Source organism: Echinops telfairi, unplaced genomic scaffold (assembly GCF_000313985.2).
Source record: "Echinops telfairi isolate 266 unplaced genomic scaffold, ASM31398v2 ScPeMD7_7469;HRSCAF=8507_1, whole genome shotgun sequence".
NCBI classification, from domain to species: Eukaryota; Metazoa; Chordata; class Mammalia; order Afrosoricida; family Tenrecidae; genus Echinops; species Echinops telfairi.
The window spans coordinates 57603106-57629529 of NW_022111373.1; the positions used below are offsets into that span (position 1 = coordinate 57603106).

Below are 26424 nucleotides of genomic sequence, written 5' to 3' on the forward strand. Positions count from 1 at the left end.
CAAAGCTGAGTTAGTGGCCTTAACTCAAGCCTTAAAGTGGAGCAGAACACAAAGGGGTCAACATCTCCACGGAATTGAGGTATGCTTTTCTAAAGCTCCACGCTCATGGGTCCAAATAAAAAGAAAGCTGATTGCTAACTGCCAGAAGGAAAGAAAGAAAACACCAGTCTGAGATGCTGGCTTCACTAGACTGGCAGAAATGGCCATGATACATTTCAAAGGGAATCAGAAGGGACAAGTGTAGGAAGCCCGAGGAAACCAGAGAGCATACAGGAAGCGAGGAGGGTAGCTGTAGAGGCCCCAAATGTGTTGTTATCACTTCCTCACTTATGTCATTGATGCCTGAAGCCGCCACACCCATGTACTCCCCCCAGAGAACTGCAGTGGATGCAGCAAGAAAAGGCAAAAAGCACTGAGGTAGGCTGGTAGCAGTTACTAGATCACAGAATTGTCATCCAAAACTGTTAGCCCTACCTATCCCTTGTGAAGAAGTTTCATGCTACTATCTACTTGGGGCAGGAAGCTACTGAGCATCTGTTGGGAAAATATTTCTATAAACTGCAATGGGCCACCCTGGCCAAGACTGTAAATCAGAGATGTTTAACCTGCAGTTAAAGCAATCCACGCCAAGGGGCCAGCTTGTACCAGGAATACAAGTAGTTGGGGGAACTCCCTTTAAAAACACAGATTTTGACTTTACTGAGCTGCCCAGAAGCAGTGGACACCACTATCTCCCAGTACAAGTCTACACTTACTCTGAGAAGATAGAGGAGGTATTCCCCACATGAAATGAGAAGGCCTGAGGAGTCATCTGGATTCTACAGTGAAAGATTATCCAGGGGTATGGATGCCGTTGACCATGGGATCTGATAATGGACCAGGCTTCATGGGGGATGTAGTGCTGGAGACAGCCAGGGTACTGGGTATAAATTGGAAAGTGCATGTCACATGTCAGACACAGAGCTAGGGCATAAACTGAACAGTAAAACAATGGACTTACTGAACTGTTCCAAGAGGCGTGTTTGACATGACCCCAAGCACCCCCTTTGGATTTGTTCAAAATAAGGGGTACTTCTCAAAGACACTTGGAATTCCCTAGTTGAAATTCTGTTTGGTAGGCCACCCCTTCTTCTTAGTTCACAAATCCAAGAAGTAGGGAAAGTAATTCCAGGTAGTCAAATGGGTGTCATTCATTCAGTCTGGGAAGGCAGGTGTGGCTAAAAGACTGGAACTTAACACCCCTAAAATCCAATTGGAAAAGTCAACTAACTGTTATTTTAACTACCCCCACTGGAGTGAAGGTAGAATCTGGATCCACCACAGTAGACTCAAAAAAGCCACCCCCACACCTGAGTGGCATACTGTGCAATCCAGCCCATGCCATCTAAGCCATCCTGTAACGACAGACAACTTGCCCTGCTCCTGCCACACTCAGGAAGTTGGCAGGTCCACGCATGGCCAAAGCCTGAGGATGCTGTCCTTCCTATGTTTTCTCAACAGAACCAGCTGGCAGTGGTTGTAGCCCTACCAAACTGCCAAGAGTGGTATGCAAGTGCCTGCTTTGGGGAAAAAGTGACCCACTCTTTTACTTCTTACCCTCACATACAGCAGCCGTGCTACCTCACTCACTCAGGCGGTACCTGTCTGCAGGAGTGTGTCACGGGGGAAAAGATTCCATAAGGCAAAAAACTTTGGCTGACATGAGCTGACACGAGACGACACGTTCCCCTGGGTATGATTCCCCCAAACTGGCCAATGGGGAGCAAACAGTCAGATTCCAACTGATATAAAACAAAGAGAAGGTCGTCTCAAAAGAGATAAAATGAAAGTGGTACAAAAGACTCAAAAGCAGTCACCAGAGAAACTTTCCCTTTATGCCAAACGGCAAGGCCAAATACCCCTCCCACAATCAGGAAGAAACTTGTTTTTTGACTTAGGAGAACACATTGCATCCACCTTAAACGTCTCAAACTGCTGGTTGTGTGGCAGGGGTACGTAGGAATGAGCAGTGACCTTGGCATGCATAGGTGTCTCCCCATGCTGTGGCTGTCCTGGAACTCCAACCTCACTTTAATTCCCTGTGCACAGCCAAAGCATGGGTCCTCTCTAGTCCAGCTATAGGAAATACCTGCCTTTCCCAGGAGTAGACTCACAAAACTTGCCAGGCACTTGGTAAGAGCTTTTGCCCCAGTCCCTGACAGTGAATGAATCCATATCAACTTGGTGACCAGTACCAAGATTGGGGCTCTGTCAGCAGTGGCTGAATAGGAGAAGTATGCTATTGAGCTAACTCTAGTGCCTTATATTCTGATTACCCTCACTTGCACGGGCTATGGAGCAGCCCTATGAACCTCAGCTTACGATGGGCAGCCCCATAAGTTTTCTTCTGGCTGTGCAGAGAAAACGCCTATTCATAAGGCACTTGTTTTGGGGCACCCTCAGGCCAAGGACTTCCTTCATCCCAAACAGTCAGAAGACACCTTAGGAGTCCCTGTTTTTGATGGCTTGTGCTGAAAAAGAATAGCCCTCTAGGATGGGGGAAGCCAGAAATGGGAAAATAATGACGAGTGCCCCCTTCCCCTACAATGCATTAGAGAATACTATGGGCCAGCCACATGCGCTGAAGATGGCTATGGGGCTATCACATCTCTAGATAAACCAGATAATTCCATTTCAGGAAGTTTTGGAAATAATCACAAACCAAACTGCATCCATCCTATAAATCAGTGGTTCTCAACCTTCCTAATGCCCCGACCATTTAATATAGTTCCTCATGTGATGTCCCCAATCATAAAATTATTTTCGTTGCTACTTCATAACTGTAATTTTGTTACTGTTATGAATCATAATGTAAATATCTAATATGCAAGGTGTATTTTCATTGTTACAAATTGAACATAATTAAAGCATAGTGATTAATCACAAAAACAATATGTAATTATATATTGTGAAATATTTTTTTCTAATGAAAAATAAATGAAATTTTGCCTTGAAGCATGGTGCAGCATGGGTAACAGTCTTCACACAGGGTACTTGTATGTGGGCGTATCTGCATGTGGGGGGACTCGCCTGGAGACGGATAGAAAAGCAGTGCCTTCATTCCCAAGACCAATGGAAATATGTGTTTTCTGATGGTCTTAGGCGACCCCTGTGAAAGTGTCGTTCAACCCCAAAAGGGGTCACGACCCACAGGTTGAGAACTGCTGCTATAAATGCTTGCCCAATAGTAGAACCAGATATGAACTGCAATTAGAACAGACTAGCATTAGATTATCTACTGACTGAAGGGGGTGGAGTCTGTGGAAAAGGTAATATATTTAATTGCTGCCTAAACATAAATGACCATCGAAAAACTGTATTAGAGATTGCCACAAACATCTGCAGTGATTTTAAACACTGGGAGGATTCGAGACTTAATAGGAGGAAACCGAGCAGTCTCTGGGGTGTGTCCCATAACGTGTCTCCTACCCCTGGCTGTTAGGACACTGAAAAGTGTCCTAGAGACAATAGTAGAAAAGAAAACAGCCTCCCATGTCTATGGGTTGCACCACTAAAAGCCCCTGAGCCAGGGGCTCGAGCACATGGTCAAGGAAGAAGGTGAGGCTAAAGATCCCTAAAAGGTTCTCAAAGTGGGGAATAAGGCAGGAACAATGGGCTGCTCTGGAGACCAGGAGAGCTAAGGATGTGAAAAGCCACCACCCCTATTTCCACTTCTGTAACCTATGGCCCTGCTTCTGAGCCTGCTTGCTAGAACTAGTCAGCCAAACCCCTAAAGGCCCAAGTGAGCAATCCCTTCCCTATAAAAGTCCTCAAGACTTCTGGTATGGGGCTCAGTTTGGATACAATGCACTGAGCCACGTGTTGGCACAATGAAGTTCTTCCTTTGGAAAGACTCTGGTAACAAAAGGAAAGATGGCCCGATAAAATATGCAAATTATAGAACAGAATTAACATCACATGCAAGTAAAGTTTTTGCTGAAGATCACTAAACAACAGTTGTAGCAGTACATTGACAGGGAGCTTCCAGAAATTCAAGCTGTTTACAGAAGAAGATGTGGCACCAGAGATATCATCACTCACTGACATCAGAAGTAGCTTAACTGAAAGCAAAGAATATAAGAAAGGTGTTTGCTTATGCTTTATTTGCTATGTAAAAGTATTTGACTTTGTGAATCATAGCAAACTATGGATAATAGCATTGAGAAGAATGGGAATGTCAAATATTTCATTGTGCTCATTTGAATCTGTCCATGGACCAACAGGGGGAATACTACAAGGAATACTACGAGGTTCAGAATCAGGCAATGTACATGTCAGGACTATATCCTTTCACCATACTTATTCAATCTGTATGCTGAGCAAACCATTTAAGAAGTTGGATTCTAATATGAAAAACAAGAATAAAGATTGGAGAAAGGGTTATTAACAACCTGTGATATGCAGGTGACACTACCTTGCTTGCTGAAAGTGAGGAGGACTTAAAAAGCACTTGCTGATGAAGATCAAGGACTGCAGGCTTCAACAGTGTGGATTGCAACTCAATGTAAAGGAAACCCCAAACCTCACAACTGGAACGGTGGACAACATCATGATAAACAGAGCAAAGATTGAAGTTGTCAAGGATTACATCTTACTTGGGTCCACCGTCAATGCTCAGCAGTCAAGAAACAAACGACCTATTGATACACAAGATCACTTTAAAGTTTTGAAGAACATGCAAGTCACTTTGAGAACTAAGGTCATTTAGCTCAAGCTATGGTATTTTCAATTGCTTCATGTACATGTGAAAGCTGGGCACTGAAGAAGAAAGACTGCAGAAAAACCAACGCATTTGAATTATTGACATTGAAAAAGAATATTGGAAGTACCCTGCACAAGCAGAAGATAAAAAAATCCTGTGTTGGAAGAAGCACAGTCCGAGTTTTTCTGAGAAGCAAGGATGGCGAGATCTCGTCATGACTTTTGGACATTTTATCAGTAGAGACCGGTCCTTGGAAAAGAACACCACACTAGGCAATGTAGAAGGCCACTGAAGAAGAGGAAGACCCGCAAAGAGGTGAAATGACATGATGGCTGCTACAATGGCTTACATATAGCAATTGTGAGGCTGGTGCAGGACTGGGCAGTGTTTAATTTGGCTGCATATCGATCAGGTCACAAGGAGTCTGAACCCTAACAAACACAAATGCAGGTCAGAGTTGTCCTGTAACCTTTTACTTACTGTAAAAATGAAGTGTGTTGGAATTTTGCTATGTGCCTCAACATACCTGGAGATGGATGTGTTTTGAACTTTCTGGTGACTGAGTAGCTGGTAATGTAGTGAGAGAACTAGGTTAAGCCATCCTTCAGTTTTTAGTTGGCTGAATTCATGTTTGATTCAGAACTCTGGTGTTGGGGAGCCTTTTCTCTTAATCTCATTTTATGAAATGTTTATGAAGTGTGTAGAATATGATTATATTGACTGTGTACTCAAACGACAATTCCTCACCCCATAGATTCCAAAGATATTTCCTCTCATGAAAATAATAGGTCACTTGACCTTTTCTAAACAGTCACAGATCTATATGATGCTCCTCAAATAGGATACTATCTGGCAGCTTTGAAGTTCATGGTTCAAATGGAATTATACTAATAACAGTCCATGTGAGGTTCCATGTGGGTATGTCTCATCTAACTTGGTTATTCTCTTTGGATTCAAAATTATAGCTTGCAAATTGAAAATTATACATTGCTTTTGCTAGGGGAGACCATAATTCTAGGTTTGTACAATTTTTTTTCAGTCCCAATAAATCACACTCAAAGAAGGCCTGACTCCAGACTGTTTTTAAGAACCAAGAGAATCCTAAGTCAGCCATTGACAAAGCACTGCTATTTAGAGTTCTAGGAGACCTTGAGACTCCTTTGAGAATTTGTTCACCATCTTCTTCTTTACCCCTGGAAACCCTAGACCAGTGTTGGCTCTTTGCCTACAGGCCTAGGTACTTTCAAAACTCACCCAAAAACTACACTCACTGCCATTGTATTGCTTCTGGCTTATAGTGCCCTGTAGGGAATAATAGAGCTACTCCAGTGGGTTTCTGACACTGTAACTTTTTATGGGAGTAGAAAGACTCATATTCCCCCTATGGAGTAGCTGGTGGTTTTGAACTATTGGCCTTGTGATTAGTAGCCCAACACATAGCCTGCTATGCCACCAGGGTTCCTTAGAGACTTCCACAGACTGAAATCCTTCACATGTCAGAAAACATCAGGTTAAATCTGTGTTAATTAGTAGAAGGTTTAGGGCTCCTCTAAGGAACACTGGTATGTGATGTCAAATAATGTTAGGCGGCTAGGTTGACAGTTCAAACTCAGCAGCTGCTCTAAGGCAGAAAGATGAGACTGTGCTAGTTCTGTTCTGTCCTAAAGGGGCATTATGAGTCAGAGACAACTCAATGGCAGTGGGTTTTGTTTTGTTTTTTATTATTAGGTTTACTGTGTCTGCCTTTGTGTCTGAGATATCCTGCCAGCTACTTAAATTACCTTCCAGAGCAGAAAGTTACAAAGTGTGGTCACAAACATTAGTGACTCCCATTGTCAGCATATTATAAGGGTAGAGGAATGGAATGGAATAGAATGTTCAGAGTATTTAATATCTTGTTTATATTTCATTGAAATTTTCTTTTAAAATTGGGTGGCTCACATGGACAATGAATTTCTTACTGTGGTTTACATTCAACAAGTTAGAAAGGCACTAGCTGTTGGATCCTGTCAAGTCAATTCGGACTGATAGTGACTCTGCACACAGGAAGGAAGCACTTACCCCATCCTTACCACTGTTATGCCTGAGCCCGTTTTCCCAACCACCATGTCCATCTATTTCAATGATGGTGTCCTTCTTTCTGCTGACCCTCCACTTTACCAAGCATCTGTCCTTTTCCAGGGATGCAACTCACTTGATCACACGCCCAAAGTACATGTGGCAAAGTTTCACCGTTCTCTTTTTTCCAAGGAGCAACCCAGCTGTACTCCTTCCAAAACAAACTTCTTCCTCCTTCCGCTGTTGATGTTGTTAGGTGCCAGAGTTGGTCTGACGTACAGTGACCCTGTGCCTGACACAACAAAACACGGCACGATTCATTATACCTTTAGATAGTCCATGATATAGCCAACCTTCTTCTCTAGCACCATCATTCAAATACATCTATTCCTCTCTAGTCCTTGGTCCTCAAAATGATGTCTTTACTTGTTAACATTCTGAAAAGATCTTTTGCAGCAGATTGGCCCAATAGAAAACATTCAGTTTTTTTCTTTTCTTTTTTTGATTGCTGGTTTTACTAAGGTTGACCATGGATCCAAGGAAAATGAAATAGTTGACAATTCCAATCTTTTCTATCGTCATTGTTATATTCTTTACTGGTCTAGTTATGCCGATTTTTTATTTCCTTTATATTGAGGTGTAATCCATAATGAAGATTGCATAGTCTTGGATCTTCATCATACACTAATTCAAATCCTCTTGGCTTTCAGAAAGCAAGGGGTGTCATCTACATATCGCAGGTTGTTTATGAGCCTGCTTCCAATCCCAATATCCGGTTCTTCATATAATCCAGCTTCTCAAATGATTTGCTCAGCAAACAAATTGAAGAAGTACATGGTTACAGGCTGTGGCCCTGGAACCCACTTTTCCTGATTTTAAAGCATGTCACATTCCCTTGTTCTGTTTGAATGACTGCCTGTTATTTAGGATGGGTTCCACACAAGCACAATGCAGTATTCCTCTTTTTCCCCCCTAATGTTATCTATCACTTCTTATGATCCACCATTGCATGGCTTTATATCACAGGTTATCATCTTTCTAGTATTCTTTGCTTGCAACTAAGATCCACCTGACATCAGTATTGTTATCCTCATTCCATTGTCCCTTCCAAGTCCAGCTTGAATTACCGGAAGCTTCTTTTTAATGTAGTGCAATGGAATTTTAAGATTATTTTTCAACAAAATTTTACTTGCAAGTGATATTAATGATGTTGTTACATAATGTTTGCCTTCTGTTGGATTGCCTTTCTTTGGAACAGGCACAAACAAGGCTCTCTTCCAGTCAGCTGGCCAGGTAGGTGGTTTCCATATTTCTTGGCATAGACAGGTAAACAATTCCAGTACTGCATTAGGTTGTAGAAACATTTCCATAGGTATTCTGGAAGTTCCTGGAGTCTTAATTTCTACCAATCCTTTCAGAGCAGTTTGGGCTTCTTTTTTCAATACTTTTGGTTCTTTAACATATGCAACTCTGTTAGGCCAGGTTGACTAGAGAAACAAATCCAGTGACATTCATATATGAGGAGGAAAGAGCTATATATCAAGAAGTAATTCTATATTAAGAGAACATCATAGCTCAGTCCAACTCAAGTCCATAAGTCCGATACTAGTCCATAGTCCCTTTTCAGATTCAGGAGGCTGTGTGCAATGGTGCAGAATACAGGAACATTACAGGCTGGTGGGTGCAAAGTCTTGTGGATCCAATGGTGGTGGACGCATCTCCAGGGCTCTGGTACCCATCAGGGCAGCAGCCAGATGGTGAAGGCAGAGAGAGAGAGAGGGGCCAAGCTTCCAGAGAGCCATTTATCTTGGTTGTACCTCCACAGATGTCATCAAGCTATAACCTGATTGACAGGCTAAATTCCACCCATATCATCTTAGAGGTGTCATGTAACTATCACACAAAAAACCTAACTATCACAGCTACCTCTTGAGATGGATGAACATAAACCATTTTGTTTTAGTACTGGATCTCTATTTTTCTTCTGTCTCCTTTTTATGCTTCCTACATGGGTCAATATTTTCCCCCAGAGAATCCTTCAATATTTCAATTCAAGACTTCTTCAATTCTTTCAGCTTGAGAAATGTAGAGTGTGTTCTTTTTGGTTTTTTAACTCCAGATCTCTGCATATTTTATTAGAATACTTAACATTGTCTTCTCACACCCCCCCCTTCAAAATCTGTTCATCATTTCTTCTTTTCTCTTTAGCTATTCTACATTCAAGAGCAAACTTCAAAGTCTCACATCACATACTCGTTAAACTTTTTAATCAACTTTTGCTTTCTTTGTCTATGATTTTCTTGGTATCATCCCACAACTAGTCTGGTCTTAGAGGCCCATATGTCAAAACTTCTTGAGGTGGTCTCTACAGTCAGGGGAGATAGACTCAAGGTCATAGTTTGTCTCTCACGGACTTGTTTTAATTGTTTTCAGTTTCAACTTGAACTTGTACATAAGTAATTGCCGACCTGTTCTGTTGTCTACCCTTGGTCTTGTTTTGATTAAGAGTATTGCGCTTTCCCATCTTCTCTTTTCACATATGGGGTTGACTTGATTGTTCCATATTACATTTAATGAGGTCCACATGTAGAATCACTATTTATATTTTTGTACAAAGGTATTTGACATGAATAAATTGTTGGTGGGAAAACTATCGTGCATCAGTGATGTCATATCTATCATTAAAACAGTATTCTCCAAGAGCTATCATTCTTTGGCATTTCTAACTTCCATATTGTAAGCACTAATATTTATCAATGCATCTTCATTTATATTTATATTATAGAGTACACATACTGACCTCAATCTTCTGTTCCTTGAACTTTGGTTTGGTTCTTAATCTTCATCTCATTGATATATACATTTGGATAAGATTCACATTACCTACTCTTCTTTGTAGAAGGATAGATATGATCCTGTCACTGACAGGGTTGTATTTCAGGATGCATCTTGAAAAGTTCTTTGAACAATGAACATGGTGGTATTCCTCTTTGATTTGTGACCAGATAGTGACCAATGCTTGTCTGGTTCCAAATGGCCAGGACCATCCATTTCAGCTGGCCAATGCCTAGGGTAGTGATTTTTATGTGCTCCATTTTTTAAAATTTTACTTTCCCCCTAGATTTCCAATTTGTCTATTCTACATTCCAATGACTAATGGATTTTTGCAGCTACTGCTCCTTGTTTTGAATCATGACACACCAGCAAATGAAGGTCCCCAAAGCTTTGCTATGTGTAAAGTGAGATAATTGGGTGAAAATAAGAAGGGTTGAGTGAGGTAACCTTGTATAGGCTTGCCATATTATCAATTCTGACTCACAGCCACCCGAGAGGACTGAGGAGAAGTGCTTCCCGGGGTTTCTGATGCTTCAAATCTTGTCATCTTTCTCCCGTGGAGCAGCTTGTGGCTTTGAATTGCTGATCTTGTAGTTAACAGCCCAATGCTTTCCCCTCTGTGCCACCAGCGCGTGTACAGTGAGTGATCACACACGGTTTTAAAATGGGAATAGTGATACCAGGAGGGTAGCGGAAAGGGGAGGAGAAGAGGGGAGGAAGGAGGAACTGATCACAATGATGGACACACAACCACACCACACCCCCTCCAGGGGGAGGAACAACAGAAGCCATGGGGGAAGGGAGGCAGCGGCCAAAGTGAGATATGAAAATAACAATAATTTATAATCTATCAAGGGGTCACAAGGATGCGGGAGGAAGGGAGGGAAAAGAGGAGCTGATACCAGGTGCTCAATAGAAATTTATGTCTAGAAAAGAAGGAAGGCAACATATGTATAAATATGCCTGATATGACTGATGTATGGATTGTGGTAAGAGTTGTAGGAGCCCCAATAAAATGATCTTTTAATGAAATATATATATATACACACAACATTTAAAAAAATAAATAAGTGTTTTCCTTAAATCACACACACACAAAGAGGTTTTAAGATTTATGGGCATCAGAATCTCTTTCCAACATGACTTCAGAATCAATTAATACTATTCGAAAGCATTTGGGAGAGGTAAAGTTGGCCTAGTTAGTTACTTAGAATAAATCAATATTCATTATAAACAGCAACAACAGCCACCACCACACACACTGCCACTTAGAGCTGATTCCAATCCACAGGGACCCTACAGGACCAGGGAGAAGTGCTCTTGTGGGTTTCCAAGACTGTAACTGATTATGAGAGTAGAAAGTCTCATCTCTCTCATTATAGAGTAGTACGAATTAGCTGGCGAAAAGACATACTCTGAGCTGGAACCTGGAACTACCGCTGAAGGAGAAAATGTAGTCTGTGAGGAAATACGGGGGCTACTGAAAATATCCCTGAAAAGTTCATGGCAGGTTACAGATTGTATTCTGTAAGGACATCGATGGGCCCAGGGAAGAGAGGACAACCAAGCGGACAGAAAAGAAGCCGTGGTCAGAGAAATGCAGCGCGGAAAGGGGTGAGCCAGGAAGGGAGAGGATGAAATGTCTTAGGCAAAGTAATATGAATAGGAAGAGGGCATTGTGAGAAAAAGCAGTTTTAAAAACACAAGAAATGAGTACGCAGGTAACTAGATTCCTGGATGTGTAGGAAGGAATACAAATATTTTGGGTGCACTATTATATGGTTCTCAGGAGAGACCAGCTCCTGGGGATGGATATCCTGTTTGGTAAAGTGGAGGGACAGTGACACACAGGAAGGCCCTCAAGATGGACTGACACAGTGGCTGCATTAATAGCAACAACGGTGAGGATGGCGCAGGACCAGCAGGACCGTGCCGTGTTTCTTTCTCGTGTGCACGGGGCTGCTAGGGGTTGGAGTTGATGCGAGGGTGCAGGACTGGGCAATGTTTCACCGGGTTACGCATGGGGTCGCTGTTGAGTCAGGTTGACTCACTGGCATGTAATAACAATACTTATGGAAAGGAGTGACCTCTTGCAACTAGTTTCGAGGAAAATGAAAGGGTGCTTAATTTGGAGAGACATACATGAAAAACTCACGTTAGCCTAGCTACAAAAATCATTAAAAAATTAGCAATATTTTATTGACTTTCTAAGTCAAATTGACATGCAAATTGCAGGTAGTTGGCAACCAGAAAGGATCACACAGCATCCTAATACCTTTTGGTCCAATGAAATTAAAGTGTTATTCTTGATATGATGTCAATTACCTCTGAAAACAAACACGCACTATATTATAAAAATGTAATTTTAGCCTATTCAACTTTCTGAATTTTATAATCTACAAAGTATTAGCTATGGTAATATGACCGAAGGTGTCATACCAACATTGTATTTTTAGAGAAACTTAGCATATAACTGCCCTTGTCCTGTATTGCCCTTGATCCATACTTCTCTAATCTTAGCAAATTTGTTCTCTTTTATGTGGGGATCTTCTCTTTACTATTGTAGCAGCTGATTACTTTTATTAGAGGAGGGTCACATCAAGTATTATTTTGTGATGGTATCAATCTTAAATCTGCTACAGGCACTGAATTATAATTGAAAACAACTTTAAATAATGAGAGTGGCAATAAATAACACATGGGAAAAGTTGCAAATCGAGAATGTAATTGAAACCCAAGAAGCTGGGATTTGGCCGACTCGAGAGTCATGGTGTTTGACAGGATCCCCAGGTTGAGGCCAGTGGTGGTGACTCACTGCTAGGTCAAGGGGGAACTATAGTGTTGTCAATGACATACATAGGCCAATATAAAATTTTCTGGAAAAATAAATCTTCCATTTTCTAGAAGACTTTTATATGCATTCTTTGGCAATGTCTATAATACAAATAGCAATCCTAGAGAGACACGTTTTGTGGAAAAAAAATTAAAAGATTGCATTTGCATCAGCCAAGAGTTCAATGGAAGACTTCAGTCATCCATAAAGGAAAAAGGGAATGTGTTCTTAGATCAAAGCAATAAACACGAACAACTCTTTTATGTAGCTTTCAAAGGGATAGAAAGTAATGCTTCATTGTTAATTTTTCCATGATAAATGAAGAAGGGTTTGACCTTTGAAAAAGCAAGGTACGCCAGGAGAATTAAAATGGAAACTTTTCATTAATTTGGAGAGAAACTTCAGAGAAATATATGAAAAACTCACTTTAGCATAACTACAAAAATTATTAAAAATCAGGAACGTTCTATTGATTTCTGAGTCAAGCAGGCATGGAAATTGCATGTAATTGGCAACAGGAAATGCCAACCACACTGGGGGTTAGGGAACGTCTGATACTCCTCAGCAATGCTCACTCTGCTGGCGGACCTCGTGTTTTCAAAGGTCAAACCCTCCTTCATTTATCATGGATGGGCTATGATCTGCATGGTCGGCATTTTGGAACCACCAACAGCTCCACACGAGCAAGGCTAGGGGGGTCACTAATCCACCAGGGCTCCTATCTTCCATGTATACCTTACTGAAACCCATTTATGATGGGTATTGAGATAAAAATTCATTTCAGTTCCATTTTCTCCCCTTACCATTATAAATGAGGAACTCAGCAAGCCTGAATCAATATACTTGGTTGCCGAAGTACAAACTTGTCCGAAATCATGTCACTTCTAGGCAAGGCACCTAGTTGAGAACAGTGGAGCTATAAAGAGAGCTGATATGGAGATATAATAGGAGGAATTTTCTTTTTATCTTTACAGTCTAAAGGTTGCATTGGATGATTTTAAAGAATAGATCATTTTTGCCTTTTAGAATGCCTCAGTGTGGCATGGGGACAGACAAAAGCCAAGGGTCATCAGTTTTGAGTGTGTTGCAATAGCCTAAGTGTGACAGGATGAGGGTTATAACTCGGGAGACTCCTCCCACTATCAAGTCTTGGCCCCACCTCCAAACACGCCCCCAAACCGGAACCCACTGCCATCAAGTCAATTTCAACTCGTAGTGACCAAAAGTGCAGAGAAGAACGGCGTCACAGGGTTTTGAAGGCTATAGATATTTGCTGAGGCAGACTTTGAGAACTTTCCCCCACAGAGCTGGTGGTGGGTTTGAAGTGCTGACCTTTGGGTTAGGAGCTGAGTGCTTTCACCACTGTGGGAACTAATCAAAAAAAAAAAACAAGCATATTTGAAGGATATTTAGGAAGTGCCCAGAAAAATGGAGTTAAGACTACTCTGACTATATTCTGGATCAATTAAATATTTAAAGGGTTGTTATGCTAATAACACACTAACACATATTGAGTACTTAGTATATTCTAAAGTGTGTACTGATTAATTTATATAGATTAATTAATTTATATGAATTAGCCCTTTGAGCAACTTTATAAATTGGATCCTTCAGTTTCATAAATACGAGGTAAGGCCCTTTATGAAAATCAGAAGATGAAGGAAGAACTTTCTGGCACAGATCACAGCTCGTTCTTTCTGGGAAATGAAGTCGAATACTCATTAAGTTTCATATAATCTTTACAAGTTATTATCAATGAAAACTGTGCTAATAAAATGGCCAGGGGTAAAGCACTGGTGCTATACCAGAGAGTTTATGAGCCACCTGTTGTTCCAACCCCAATTCCATAGTGTAACAGTTTCATGAACTTGGATTTGGTTCTAAGTCTCTCTACGTGAACTTGGACACATTTCTAAGCATCTCTTTCTCTTGGTTCAATTGTCTGACATATGAGAATAATATCACACACTTCAGAGGGTTCTTGTAAAAATTAATTGAGGTAATATATATAATATACTCAGCACAGTGCCAGATATATATTTGATCTTCACTGGTAACAATGAGTGTGCTGATGACAACGACAGAGATGAGGATAACCAGGGACCCAGTAACTTCACATCTGCCACATACATGCGTTTCCAGCCTGGTTTCCTTGCAACCCTACCATATCCACCAACAAAACGTTGCACTTAACTGTTTCAGATTTGTACCGAAATAGCATGAGTAGAGAACTACCCTTGTCCTCATCAGTGTGTGTGACTGTGTCAAAGAGAGTTCACAGGCATAAAAAAAAGAATCAAGAATTTTGAGTTCTAAAAGGACCCAACTCTGCCACAAATTATCAGTCCCCTTTGATCAAACAAATTTAAGTTTTCTTTCCACCCTATGATTTAATTTTTTACTGACTTTGATGTAATAAAGCCTCAGGAAACTCATTGTACTGTTTTGGGATTTTTTTAATGATCTAAGAACAAATCTCTGTTTTTGGAAATAATTAAGACAATAAATGACTATTGAATGATTCCATATTATCTTTCACTTTCAAAAATGCCTAATTTGAATCTCTGAAGATTGATGGCATAGATGGAAGGGCATTCGTTTGGTTTCTTCAAATATGTTGGATTTCCCCCACTGGCTAACCAGGGGAAGTCTGTCTACGTCTGTGCAGAAGCTCCGGGGCTCTCCTTAGGTCTCTAGGCATTGTCTTCTTATTTTCAGCAATAGGAACCTGGGAGTAGACAGCAAACAAGAGGCGTGCTGCCAAGGACATATGAAGCCTGTTATGTCGGTCCCGCTGGCTTCTTTTCAAGCACGTACTGTTACTAGATAGGATCACTTTTACTGCATCTTAACTGAATCCTCAATTTTATTTTAGGAAAGAGAATCATGGTGCATTTGTTCAATCTTATTTATAAACCATGACTCTCCAAAAAAAGACAAGGAACTTAAATGAAAATGATCTATGAGGGGGCTTCAAAACTTTTGTGGAAAATTCCATGCTCTTTTAATACTGTTTTCTTACAAACTTTGTGCACCCCCTTCATATTTATACTTTTGATGTGAGAATACCGAGGACATCGGGACCAGTGTTTATTATTAGTTGCCTGTAGACCCATTGCTACCCTGTCAGTTCCAACTCCTCGCCACTGCACAGGACCGAGCAGAGCGTGCCCACGAGGCTGTGCACTTCCATATAGTTCCCACAGGGGGCAGTGGCTGGGCTCCAACCAGCGACCTTTGAGACGGCAGTCAACTGCTTTCACCACTGCGCCACCAAGGTTCCGCTCCTGTGTCATAAACGACCCTCAAACTTAAGTGTCTGAAAATCGTAATGGATCACTTTTCACACTTTTGTAACCTAGGCTGGGAAATGTTTCCGCTGTGTCATGCTTATTGGGACTGGAACACAGGAGGGCTACTTGACCCACATGCCTCAAATCCAGAGTGGGGCTGCCGGACACAATTGAGACTGACAGAAGATGCCTCTTCAGGTGGCTTCTCCGCACGACTACAGAGACTGACAGAAGATGCCTCTTCAGGTGGCTTCTCCGCACGACTACCTGCAGGTGCTGTTGGGCGCTAGGGTTCTTCCTACAAGAAGTTGGAAGCCAATAAAGGCTAAGGGGCATACGCCAATTCAGGCCCCAGTCTGGGAGAGGGTACACCAGGGTGGGCCCAAACTAGGCCAGGTGGGCTTAATTCAGCCAATGAGGTCAACGAGTACTATCGACCACGCCTCTCAGCCAAAAGCCCTGAAGGCCGGAACTTGGAGACCGCCTCTCTCCTCTCCCGCTGCTCCTAGGCCTTCCGAGAGGTTGCCCGTGTCCAGTAGATGTAAAACCTACAACTTCTTCTGCCCTTTATAAAAACCCACTTGGGTCACAGCCCGGACTTTGGCGCAGGAACTCTCTTCGTGCGGTCTCAAGGTAACTGAACTTGTTACCTGGCGGCTGGCTTCTAGGAAAGAAGGTGCTCTCAGGTTCTTCAAGGCGCGTCCCTTTACTGGACAGCAATGCTTTGGCCACATTCGATTGGTGTGTGTAGGCCCAAAGCCAGCTGAGAGTTAGAGGAAGGAGAAGTAGACTCTACATTTTGATGTGAGGAGTAGTATGTACATTAAGGGAGGAAAATGGCCAGGGGCAGTCCTTTGGAAAGGAAGTCGGTGTGTGTTTCATTTAGCAGGGCCTCTTTCCTCCTCTATTTGCTATGGATTTCACTGCACTTCTTTTAACTGTATTTTTAAAACATTCATGTCAGCAGGGAATAGTTAACTCAAAATTTGGGATGGTAGGGACCCAAACTGGTAACATTCACTGAAATGTTTTCATTGATTTTAGGAGCGCCATAAAAAATTAATTTCTGTTGTTATTAGTATTATTCACTCTAAAGATGAACAAAGAGAACTTCAGAAGAAATTAAAGTATTTGTCCTCAAATATGTCACCAGGAAGAGGTTAGAGATATTACAAAACTGCTGCTGTTGTTATCAAGTGTCGTCAAGTCTGTTCCAATTTACAGTGACCCTCTGGGCCACAAAACGCCATGCTCACAATTGTTGCTATTTGCACCTAGGGGAGCAGTCGCTGTGTCAGCCCCTCCCATTGAAGAATTTTGCTGACCCTCTCTACTGTATCCAGTATGATGGCCTCCTCCAGTGACTGGGCCTTCCTGATACCACGGCCAAAGAACATGAAGTAAAGTCTGGCCATCTTTGCTTCTCAGGAGCACTCTGACTGTGAGTCTGACAGTTATTTCTGTTCTTCTGGAAGTCCATGATGTATAGACAATATCCTCGGCCAACACCACACCTTACATGCATCAGTTCTTCTCTGGTCTTCCTTATCCACTGTCCAGTCTCTGCATGCGTATGAGGTGATTGAAAATACCATGCCTTGTGTCAGGCACACACCTTTAGTGCTCAAAACTAGAATATCTGAAAACCTCAGAGTCACTAAAATACTGCTAGCTGAAACAAGCTACTTTTACATTTTTATATATCACATTGAAGCCAATGCGTGGGATTTTTATAAGGATTTGTAACCACCTACTTCCTCTTTTTATTCAAATCCATTTTCCTTCCCTGTTCCATGAATCATTCCTCACATAGAACTGGCTGATGAATCAGAAAAGAGCCAGTAAATTCTAATGAACCTGAAAGGAGAGACAAGCTTATCATTGCCAAAGATCAAAACCAAACCCTAAATTACAGGCTTTGTGGAAAATGCTATTTGAGATATTTGAAATTTAGCTCAGAGAAAGTACCTTTATCATGACTCAGTGACTCTTTCTCAATGCACATCAACTCTCTGAAAGGAGGGGGAGATGACTGAATCTCATCATGAGGAACAGGCCTGAAAAAATTAGGGTTTTCACAGCCCCTCATTATTAAAAGAGCCACAAAACCAATCTGCCATAGTTCTTCCAGGCAACGAGAAATAATCAGTGGTGGACATCTTTCAGTTGGATCTCATTGAGTACATTTGAATTTTTCAAATTAGTAATGGTCAGGAGTGGAAAATTCACCCAAGTTGAGAGGATAAAGGGACAATATTAATATTCATAATAGACGCCCAAGTTGAGAGGATAAAGGGCCAATAATAATATTCATAAAAGACACCAAACTTGTTGATGGAAAGTCCCTGTTGTCAGGATCATCCAATCTGCACAAAGGAGTGAGTCGTTCAGGAAGAGTTCTCTAGCAGTCACGCAAGATCTGGACAGGATCTCACCAGTTATTCAAATATGGCAGGTGCAAGTGTTAACTCACTGCATCTGCTCCCCAAACCACACATCAAAGGTACATCAATGAGCACAGCCATGCTGATCACTAACAACAACAACAGCAACACAAAAGCAGCCGGGCTATCAGGAGACTGTATGCGGGTAAGTAAAGTCATGCTTCAAAATCACAGAAATCTGTATTTTTTTAAAATACAGACCCATCACCCACCTAGGTCTCTATCCTTCTACCTGTGGTAGCTCCATCCCTAGCTTCTCTGAAGAAACCTGCCCTCCTGGATTCACACCCCATCAAAACGGCAGGTTTGACCACTTTGGAAGGACTCAAATGTGTTCTGGGTTTGGGGAATTAAAAAAGTCTGCAGGAGTAATCTCAGGGCAATACCACTGTTGGCATAGTGAGTACAAGTTCAGCTGTGATCCACAAGGTCGGCAGTTCAAAACCACCAGTCACTCTGTGGGAGAAATATGGGGCTTTCTACTCCCCAGCTTTTGTTTGCCAGTTACAGTCTGGAAAACTCACAGGGCAGTTCTAGCCTGTTCTACAGGATCACTTTGAGTTGGCACCGACTCAATGGCTGTGGTGAGAGGGTGGATTAGATCAGGTTTTCCAATGGAATTCCCATTAAGATAGCCCTTGCTTCTGGAAGAGTGAACAAGTGCAACGCTGTAATGGGAAAAAGCAAAATTCCTCAGAGCAACTTTCCTGGCCTTTTTGACACCAATGCCATTTTCTTAATACTTCATCGTAAGCCTCTGTGGTCATCCTGTGTTCTTTGAGAATACGGTGACCAATCAATATCACCCCATTTGGTATTAAAAAACAAACACCCCAGACAAACAAACAAAAACAGTCATCACATTTTCTGAGCTGACCTCTGTGCCTTGGATTTAATGGGCTGAGCCTCATCTTGAAAGCCACTGTTTGGATCCCTTTTATTTAAGGTACCGTAGTGAGACTACGATACATGTACTGCTGAGATGCTCACTGACTGCAGATGGGTTTGTTTGTAACAAACCTGTCCATCTGTGAACGTAAACTCCAGCACCAATACTGTTTGAATTACCCTTACACGTTGACTTTTCCTTCTCATAACACATACCTTGTTAAAAAGTGAACAAAGCAAAACCCTTGACAACAGTGAACCAAACATGCTGAAAATGTAGCATTCTTTTATGAAGCTAGAAAACAGTCTTCTTGTCAGTAAAGAATTGATTCCCCATTTGTGGTTTATATATTTGAAAACAGTTTTCTCGGAAGGCGATTCATGCTCCCTGAGTCGACAAGGACCAGGCGAAACAGAGGAAGGCACCCAAGGTGTGGGGAGTGGGGGTGAGGGCTGAGTGCTAAAGGGTACAAGGTTTCTTTGGGGGAAGGATCAATGTGTTCGGAAACACGGAACAGTGCACAACTATATAAACACACGACAGTCACGAGCCGGCCAGCGTCAGTGGGTGAGTGCTAGAGAATGCAAAGCATCGGTCAGTACGGCAAAAACTCGGCGAGGTGGCACCCCGAGGGTTTTCACTTCATCAAATGGACTTTGACTTCATCTTTGAAAACCCTAATATACTTACTCAGTTATTTACAGACCATTTCACTTTTTAACTTTTCTAGATTAAATTCATGTTTTAAGGGCGATCTGTTAGGAAGAAGTCCTAGGTTGTAGGTAAGATCAATACTCGTGTTTGTTTCTGGGCTTGTATTTTCTCCTTCCCTCTTCGGCTGCTCTTGTCCGATGGTTTCGTGCTTGCCTCCACTAAACCCTCTCCCGGATCCCAGTATCGACAGAGGATTTATTTTTATGAATTTGGTCTCTTGCCCCTATTCGTCATATTGCAGCTGTAGCTCATGAGTTCTTATCAAGGTATCATGGTAGCCCTTTTCCTGGCCCCTTGGTATTCGCATTGGGAATTATCTAATGCATCACTACAGCAATTCATTTCCTCCTGAATTCGCCTTTTTCTGGAGCGAGAGAACATCGGGTCCATGGCTTCCCCTCTTGCCCCCCTGCCAGGTTACTACTTTGTATTTCTGCTCAATTTCTTACCCACAGAGATGTTCATCCTATGTTTAATTTTCTCTTGATATAGTTTGTCTAAAGCTGCTGTGTATATGGAATGGGGCAGTGAACAAAACTCATATATATGGTGCTGTCTTAGCAGGAGAGCTTATTGGCTAGTGTGATGGAATTTAAACAGAAAGCTCCAAAGACAGCATTCATAGCTCTTGGTAGAATATATATATACACACATACATATACATATACATATATGGATATCTATATATGTGGATATATCTATATGAATAGAATATATGTGGATTATCTCTATGAATAGAATATATATATGGAGATCTATGTGGAGATTTTGGATTTGAGGTAAGTACTTTCCTCCACTTTCAGATGGCGATGGGCTTTTATTGTTTCAAATAATATGTAACTGACAAGGTCATTAGTTAATGCTGTAGATACATATGTGGGACTTAAAGAAGCTAAGGAATTATGGGGAAAGTCTTACTGTATGATAATAAATATCAATGGGTATGGTTAAGTGCAATTTCTTAATATGGCTCTTGTATCCATGTCTCTGTAACTCCCACTAAATGGTGGGGTGGGACTGTGGAAATAGGGCAGATGTAACACTAACAGAGGGGATGGGTCAGTGTTAGTTGCCACTTCCCTGGCTATAAGGAGGCACAGGAACAAAGAGAAATCCTAGGACCATCAAGAGAAAAAGAGCCACTAGTGGACCATGTTAGTGCAGACTGAGGCTGCAGCATGTAGACCAGAGGACAGAGCAAAGGATCCAAGCTGAGAGCAGAGGTCGAGGAAAGGAGACCACGAGACAGCAAAGGAGCATTCTGAAACTGTGAGATTGTGGCCTGAGTAGCAGGCAGGTTTCCTGGCCCATGGAGACCACAGGTCAAGGGACCACATAGCTGAGAAGCCAAGGACTAGACAGAGACATAGCTGCTGGCTGAGGAGAAGTGGAGCTGTGAAGCAATGACTGAATCTTTAATGCTTTATGATCTTGCTTGTGATAAAAGCAGAGCTTCCCTGAAACCCCCCTTAATCACGCATACTGGCTGGGAGTTCTGTGGAGCCACTGCAATGAATTATTGAGCCCAGCAGAGAAGTAGAATGCTGGGGAGAAGAAGGCTGGTGGGTGGTGGCATGTCTAACCTTTCTGCCTGTGGCAACAGGCCTGGGGTTAGGTGGAGATGGATTTTTCCTTCTCCCTTCTGTAGCTAGAGGGGATCAGATCAACCCCTAAACCACTTAATTTCCATTTTCAATGACACAGCAGATGCTTCTTTTTAATTCAGCTTGATTATCCACTCCAACAATTATATGATTTTATGGTATGTTGATTAATATTCATTCATTCGTTTATCCACAAATACTAATTATACTCCCTGAGCATACTAAATCCCAAAACTTATTGCCATTGAGTTGATGTCAACTCATAGTGACCCTACAGGACAGGACAGGACAGAACTACCCCAGTGCGTTTCTAGAACTATAACTTTTTATGGGAGTAGAACGCAATCTCATGAGGAGCTGCTGATGGTTTTGAACTGTTCACCTTGCAGTTAGCAACCCAACTTTTAACCACTACACCACCAGGGCTCATTGAGGACCCTAAAAGACCCTGGGAATTCATGGGTGAATAATAAATGGTCTTTTCCTTCAAAGAAGTCAAAATGTATTAAGAAAATCGGCATCCTGCACCTCACTTCCAAACAAGCCATCGCCGCCCTTTAAGGTAATATAAAGTAAGCTATCTAATAGCTATAGGTGCAAAGTACTTCAAAGGCATAAATGAATGAAGATACTTCTTATTTGGCATGGTCTACAAAGAGGCAATTATGGAGTCTTCCCAGAAGAGGTAGCATATGGAGTGTATCCAGAGCTTCTATAAAGTAAGGAGAGCGAGCTTGTTGAAGTAGGATTTAAGGATCCTCCTGTTGGGGTCAGGCTCTGTGGGGTTGGCATGAAGTCATAGCAGCCCTATGTACGAATGAAACATCACCTGCCCCGGCACCATCCTCACACAATTGTGGTTATCTTGGAGCCCCTGGTTGCAGCCACTGTGTCAAGCTGTCATCTCATTGAGGGTCTTCCCTTTTATTTTTTTGCTAACCTTCCAATTTGCCAAGCAAGGACTGGTCTTCCTAATAACATGTTCAAAGTATGTCAGACAAAGTCTTGTCAACTGTGCTTCTAAGGAACATTCTGCCTGTACTTCTTCCAAGACAGCCCAAGGCACTGTCAAGATTTCTCGCTAACACCATAATTCAAATGCATCAGTTCTTCTTTATCTTTCTTATTCATCGTCTAACTTTCACCTGTCTAGGTGGCAATTGAGAATAAATGGGATTTCAGCTTATACTCAGATCAAGTACAGCGTTGTTACTTGGGTATGGATTTACTTGGCTAGATTTGGGAGAGCTGAGGGAGAGCCTTCTTCCTTCAACTTCTACCCCCTACCTCTCCGTGGTTCCCCATGTCAACGAGTACTGCCTACTAGTACTGAGCAGTCTTGCTACTTTCCAAGGAGAGGGTTCCAGGCATGAGCAAGGATGACAGTATCAGGCAGTTTTAATCATTAGTTAAATACACATGATCAGAAAGTAGGACATGCAATAACTAGTTTGCAGATGAAAAGATGGCCAGGAGGTGGATCGTACGGACGGATGGTCTCATAGGCTAAGAGACTGGACGTTTCTTTTGGGCAACAATGGGGGACCTTGAATGGTTGTAATGGAGAGTGAGGGAATCCAATTTACAATTTCATTATCACGTAAGAGGCAGTGGCTATTGAACTAACAATGTATTAGACACTATTCTAAGGACTTTATATGGTATTTTGTTTAAATTCTGTAAAACACTTAAAATGTAAAAACTCTTGGAGGATAGCTTTTTCATTTGGCTTTAGACTTGTAAAAGTTTAGAAAGGAGGTGCCTTGTTTTCTTGACTTGTCTATGAGGCATCCTTACCAAGGGTTTATAAAATTCTCCCTAAAATCCCCGATCATCACAGAACACCTTAGAATGAATATTTAGGTGTGTGGTTATTGTTCCTATTTAAGAAAAATCCTAGGATGTGCTAATGTTAAGAAAAAACAACAAAAAAACAAACACAAAACAAATTAAACCCCCAAATCATAAAAACCTGTGCTAACTATGATTCAAAGGGAAAAAATGAGCTGCAGCGAAAGCCAATTTGAGCTGGAAAAACTTGTATGCTTAAGTAACCAGACATGTGTAGCCACTTATGAAGCTGTCTGATTACATATGTTTTAAAACATCTGTCAGCAGACTCAGAATTCCACATGCAAAATAAAGCCCTCGTGAGCATTGCGGCAGTTGGTTCGGCTCTGAAGAAGTCTCAGAACCCGAGAGAAATATATAAGATTCCCTAAGTTGAAAACAGGTTTTCATGCTTGAGTTGAAGAAAATTTTGGAGCCAGTTCCCAAAAGCCGTGACTCATTTACTTGAACCTTCGCATCTTAAGGACAACACTGGAACCAACGCTAAAATGGAGGGAGCCCTGAAAAAATGTGATGTCAGCAAGTGCCAAGAAACAAATTAAAAGTCTATAGCTTAACTTAAGGCTTCAGAACTTAAGGTTGAACTTAACCTTAATCCTTTTTTTTTTTTTTTTTTGATAAAAACAACAGTAAAAACCACTCAGGGCAATTTCTCCACCATTAAAAATTTCCCACCACTGAAGTGCAAATATGGTTCCTTTCAAACCTGCAGCATTCGTTCGTCCTCTGAAGACATCGTCGTACGCGGTCCACTGTGGCTTCACCTGGTAGGCGTGGATGAACACCACAAACACCACCACGAGGCACATCAGGGGCACCAGGGCCGCAGTGAACAGCGCTGCATAGATGTTGGGGATAAAACATCTGAGAGAGAGAAAGACACGAGAATGGGTACCTCAGGCGGCATCGAGACAAATGTGTAAACTTAGAATATATAATGTTGACACATCAAACCAGCTGTTTTGTATCTAGGCTAGGTGCTGGCAAAAGCAAATGTTTGGTATGCCAAATTAGAGCTCTGTTTGAGCAGAGGGCACATGACACAGTCTGGCCCACTCCTTTACAAAGCAGGCTCACGGAGCATCTTTGAAATACTCATAAAGCTTCAAAAGGAGCTATGGCTTAAAAGGAGATAGCAGGTAGAATAAGGGACTTGGGGGCAGGGGGGACAGTGGTGGTGACTGTAGGGGAGGGGAGATGATGTTAAGGGGTCCATGTAGATAAGAAATGTTTGGAAAGTGTGGTATCAAATGTACAATTCTGCTGGACGTGTTGAATATGGAATGGTATGATATATGTATTAATTCCCGATTAATAATTAGTAAAAGAAAAAAAATCACATTATATAATCTTCGTGTAAATTCATTATATACACATGCATTTTAAAAGGCTATGGAAACTCATAGAATAAATAAATCATGACTTTGAAATCAGACTCTTTAGCATCAAATCTTAAATATCACAGATTAAATGAATGACTCTAGGTAAATTTCTTAACCTTTCCACATGGTTAAAGTAGGTTTATATAATGCTATCCAAAACAAAAGTCAGTTTTAAAGATTAACTGATAAAATTAATGTGAAACACATAGTTTGTTTCACACAATTCCTAAATAACTAGACCTCTTTCTTTCTTTTTCAGTATGTCATGCGCCCCACACGTGCACGCTCGCACTTGCACTCGCGCACGCAGAGACACACACACACACACACACACACACACACACACACACACACAGAGTCATGGTATAGGATTAATACCTACTATCTATAGTCATGCCAGGTTATTTTCCAAATTATTTGGTAGGTTCTCAGAAATTCCAAGGTTCCATTCTAACCCCTCTATTTAATCCCCCTAAAAGAAAAATCACTATTAATGCTATTGAGGTTTATGGTTGCAGAAATGTTGTTCCCAGTATTCTGCCCTGCCCTGTCAAAATGTGGTCATGCCTGCCCAAATCTCTCCTGGCCTGTCTGACTTCCCACGATGAGAGAGTAAGCAGGAGGGCTGGGACATAGAAGGCGGCCAGGGCATCGTTTCTTCCTCCTGGCCTCCTCTCTTTCCTCACCAACTTTTTCTCCATTTGGAATTTTCTTCCTAGGATGAGCCTAATTGTAGATACCAAGATGAGGGTTCATGGTAACTATTGCAGAGCCAATAACAAAACTTACACTATCTTGCTTTGCAGCTAAATTCTTCCCTGAAACTTCTCCTGGAGACCACAGGGTACCTTTCATATTTGAAGGCAAATTTGAGGCTTCCCAGGGCTCCAAATTCAGTCATCTTCATAACCTTATTTTTGAATAAAAGGCACGTTTATCATTCCTAACGTATACACTGGAGCCCCAGTTGTACAGAAGTTATGACTTGGGCTGCTAACTGCAAGCTCAGCAGTTTGAAACCGCCGGCTGCCTCACAGGAGAAAGAGGCTTTCTACTCCCGTAAAGAGTTACAGTCTCAGAAAGCCACAGGACAGTTCTCCCCTGCCCTACCGGCCACTGGGAGTGAGGATCAGCTCCATGGAGTTCGTTTGAGTTTGGTTTTGAAAGCTGTGCATTTTCCAACATGCCGGCGTGGAGTCGGGAGCCAGTGGAGAGGTCTGGGGGGCCCGCCCCAGTCCCAAATACTAAGTGGACACCTGCCCCTCCCCCGAGAAGAATGTATTTCAAAGGATGGCACTGAATCTGCAGCTCCAGGAGAGGGACATATCTGATCAGAGCACATGGGAGCAGATGAAGGGGGAGGAGGAGAGAATGGAGCACATCCTGGCCCACCAGGCCTTGAGGACGATGATCCCAATTAGAGCAGCCAGTCCACAGAGAGGACCACATGGCCAGCCCCACTATAAGACCTGACGTCCCTCACTGACCTTACATGGGACAGCACCTGAGACACAGTGTGGGAATTGCACACATTCTGATCCCGCCACACCGAGGCAAAACACTAAGGGGGTGCAGCAGAACAGCAAGAGAATGGAGCGGCGAGGTCCCCAGGGAATGCTGAACGTGGACTTTGGGGCCAGGGCATGGTGCCCCAACAGACTGGACTGGAAAACACTCCTAAAGACCAACAAATGATCCTTGAACTAACTACAAACTTTTCTTTCTTGTTGTGTTTTGTTTTGGTTTTTTGTCATTGGTTTGTTGTTGTTATTTTGTTGTA

General features: G+C 42.0%; 1 protein-coding gene across 1 annotated transcript in view; it reads right to left on the reverse strand.

Moving 5' to 3' along the window:
* ADGRV1 (adhesion G protein-coupled receptor V1) overlaps positions 1-26424 on the reverse strand; it is a 675247-nt gene that overhangs the window by 105193 nt on the left and 543630 nt on the right. Inside the window, exon 82 of the mRNA XM_045285199.1 lies at positions 23969-24126. Within this exon, the coding sequence (XP_045141134.1) occupies positions 23969-24126 (158 nt within the window). The remainder of the gene's footprint in view (positions 1-23968; positions 24127-26424) is intronic.